The sequence below is a fragment of the Sebastes umbrosus genome, chromosome 2 (genome assembly GCF_015220745.1).
Source record: "Sebastes umbrosus isolate fSebUmb1 chromosome 2, fSebUmb1.pri, whole genome shotgun sequence".
NCBI classification, from domain to species: domain Eukaryota; kingdom Metazoa; phylum Chordata; class Actinopteri; order Perciformes; family Sebastidae; genus Sebastes; species Sebastes umbrosus.
In genome coordinates, this window is record NC_051270.1 from 37935473 (window position 1) to 37939024 (window position 3552).

The following is a 3552-nucleotide window of genomic DNA, read 5'->3' on the forward strand; positions in this document are numbered from 1 at the left end:
GCAGCAACCGCACGGTTTCTCTGCATAGAAGGCGATGGAAGGCTGTACTCAACGGTAAGGATGTCATGTGACGAGGTGACAAACCTATACCGTCCATTTATTTCTCCATCTGTTGTTTATTTATTATTTGTGAGAATAAGTTTATTATTCAGCCAAAAATAATTCATTAGCCTAATTTATTTATTCTAGGGAATTCCTTTCACGAGTTAAAAGGTGTAATTGTGTCTAATTGCCACTGCAGTGATTATAATTAGGCTAGATATTAATCAAATTGGTAAAATGATCTCTTAGTAAAATGTACAATACAAATGCAAACTTTAATTATATAGTCAAATTTTAGTTTCAACATATTCAGCTCAAACTGAATGTTTTCAAATGAGACCAACATTTAACACGTTTAGTCATTTCACTTCAGATGAAACCCACCAGATTCAGATCAGTATGAAAGGAAGATATGGGACACCATGAAATAAATAATCATATCACTAAGTACCGTAAAATATAGAAATCAATTACGAAATGATTTCATAACTTCATATTTATTTACTGAATTAATAACATTATATTAATGTGACTTTGTCATTCCTATTGCTTGAATGGAGTTCATGTTATAATGCCTTTTGGAAAAAAGTTTTATTTCGTAGTGACATTATTCATTACTACGTTTTTATTTCAGTACGTCACTTTTCATGACTGAATTGTCAGCAGTGGCCCCCTCCGTCTTGGAACATAACCTTGTTCAACAGTGTTCTCATGTGGTTCCCTCCATATGAGTAGATCCAGTTGTTAGATGTTTTAAAAGCAATCTAATATTGTTGTTTATTTAGTATGTCCGCATTTCCCATAAGCCCTATACCAGGGGTCAGCAACCTGCTGCTCTGGAACCACATGCGGCTCATTAGCTCCTCTCCAGTGGCTCCATGTGGATTTTTAAAAATGGAAATGTATAACGTTTTTTTTGTTTACATTTTCATTTTTAATTATCATTGTTGTAGGTCTATGGTACGACAGTGTGACGGAGTATTAGGCCCACATTGAGGAAAAAAAATAAATCTGAGATTTTGAGAATAAAGTCACAAGTTTAGGAGAGAAAAGTTGTTGTATTATGAGAATAAAGTCAATATTATAAAGTCGTCATTTTACGTGTTATTTTCTTTTTTTCTCGTAAAGTTATAACTTTATTCTCGTAAAGTTATTACTTTATTCTCGTAATATTACGACTTTATTCTGTAAATCTCAGATTTTTTTCCCTTAATGTGACCCTAATACTCCGTAGTACATTTGCACTTGGGCCCTCACTGCATTAGACTTATATACTATATACTTAGACTATAAACTTTGTTACCTTCATCACAATGCTCAAATGTTTTGCGGCTCCAGACATTTTTTTTTTTTTTTTTTGCCTGAAATGGCTCTTTTGATAGTAAAGGTTGCTGACTCCTGCCCTATACCCTCACAGGTTACATGTCACCAGCTCTGTAAAATCATAAATAAGTAGATAGACCATTGAGCATGTTACACCTAGACTTCTGATACTATATGACTACTAAAATAATAATGAATCTCACAATTAGACGTATTATTGTTCACTATGAACTATTGCTACAGTAACAGAGTAAAACAATGGTGATCTTTGGTAAATTTCACCTTTTCAAAACTTAGCAATACATCTTAAAAAAAAAAAAAAAAAAAAAAACAGAAAAAAAATGTCCTGTTGCTTTTCATATGTTGTTAATCAGCTTCCATGTTCAAAAAAACACTGCATGCCAGCCAGTCAGTCATTCATTCAAACAGACAGACGACCGGTTCATCAACCTTTGTCCAGTGGTGCAGGGTAGGATGTGTTTGCAAAGAGGAAAAACCTGAATGAAAAAGACCCAGCAGCAGCACAACAACCTTGGCCTCTGACTGGCTCTCTTTAGCCAAAGTAAACAGCCGTCGAAGAACTTGCAGCACCATCTATTTATTTTTTTGATAAAAGGGGCCTGCTATCTAAAAACACCATTCATGCAATCCTAATGGAAACTGACATTCTGATTCAATCAGCTTCACTAGTTCCATATTAATAATATAATATATTATAACACAATATAATATAACATAATATAATATAACATAACATAAAATAATATAAGATATAATAACATAATATAATATAATATAACATAATATTATATAACATAAAATAACATAATATTATATAACATAAAATAACATAATATTATATAACATAAAATAACATAATATTATATAACATAAAATAACATAACATAATATAACATAACATAATATAACATAAAATAACATAACATAACATAACATAACATAATATAAATTTCTTTAATGGAGTAAAGAAAAACTGATCAATGGCAAAATAGTATATCAAAAAGGGGGAAGTGATGCCGTGATGAGATTAGGATATATTCCCCCCCTAGAGTCTAGACACTGGTGGTGGTGGTGGTGAAGGTAGTAGCTGAAGATCCAATGAAGGGATGTAGAGCAGGCCTGGGCACTGAGGTGGAGGCGGGTTGCATCGGTTCCTACTGAAATGACAACTGACAGCAGCAGAGAGGAGAACAGTTTTAAAATTCGATTGCAACGATATGATTGGCTCAGGGAGAGCGCGGTAGAATCTGGTTGGTTAACCAAGAGTGAAACGCCCGTAGTCAGCTGATAGAGTAGGAGCCGGTAGAGATGAGAGAGGGATGAGAGTGTAAAGAAGGTCTTCCTGACTGAACTTCATTAGATGAGTTCATCAAAGAAAACATGATACTGCACATTGACAGGTTCAGATTATGAAGATGAATGGAACAGTCATAGAAAACAAAGTCAATACATTCCCAAAGTTGCAATTAGTCAAGTAATTCACCACGTGTCCCATCATTTCCAGCACACCTACAGCAGAGACGACTGCACCTTCAGAGAGCAGATCTTGCCGGACGGCTACAACATCTACGTCTCCGACAGACACGGAGCTCTGCTCAGTCTGGGAAACCAGCGGCAGAGGATGCAGGGTCGAGACCGAGGCGTGCCGGCTCTGGCCCAGTTCCTCCCCAGAATCAGCACCCTGGATCAGGCCTCGTTCCCCGGACTGGATGTCCCCGACCAGCCGTACACACAGAGCGCGGCGCAAACACCAGAAGAACCCGTGGACGCGATGGACTCGTTCGGAAAGCTCTCTCAGATCATTCACAGTCCCAGCTTCCACAAGAGATGAGACGGTAGCTGTGAGACACCAAGTACGTGGACACGTCCTGAGGTGTGTCTTACTTCGTGTGAGGCTTGAAAACGTGCACTCCTACCTGCATGTTGTAGAACCAGGAATTGACTGGATGTTCAGCCAGGCTGCAGACATGACTGGACAGAAGTGCAGTGTCCTACAGAGTGGAGAGGGACACCTGTACTGAGTATGTCTCATCGCGTCACTTTCAGTAACAACCTTTACATTTACTGAGCTAACACCTGGAGTGTGCTCCTTCTTCCTCCCCCCAAAAAAGCCTGTGGCAAACAGGGAGGGACGTGTTTGACACTCTGGGTAGTTAGTTAGACGAG

At 37.7% G+C, this 3552-nt stretch overlaps 1 protein-coding gene across 1 annotated transcript in view; it reads left to right on the forward strand.

Annotated features, from left to right (window-relative positions):
• The window catches only part of fgf19 (fibroblast growth factor 19), a 3722-nt gene extending 479 nt beyond the window's left edge, over window positions 1-3243 (forward strand). Inside the window, exons 2-3 of the mRNA XM_037791231.1 lie at window positions 1-54; window positions 2891-3243. The exon at window positions 1-54 is cut by the window's left edge and continues 50 nt beyond it. Of these exons, the coding sequence (XP_037647159.1) occupies window positions 1-54; window positions 2891-3217 (381 nt within the window). The 3' untranslated portion in view covers window positions 3218-3243. The remainder of the gene's footprint in view (window positions 55-2890) is intronic.
• Window positions 3244-3552: the final 309 nt, after the last annotated feature.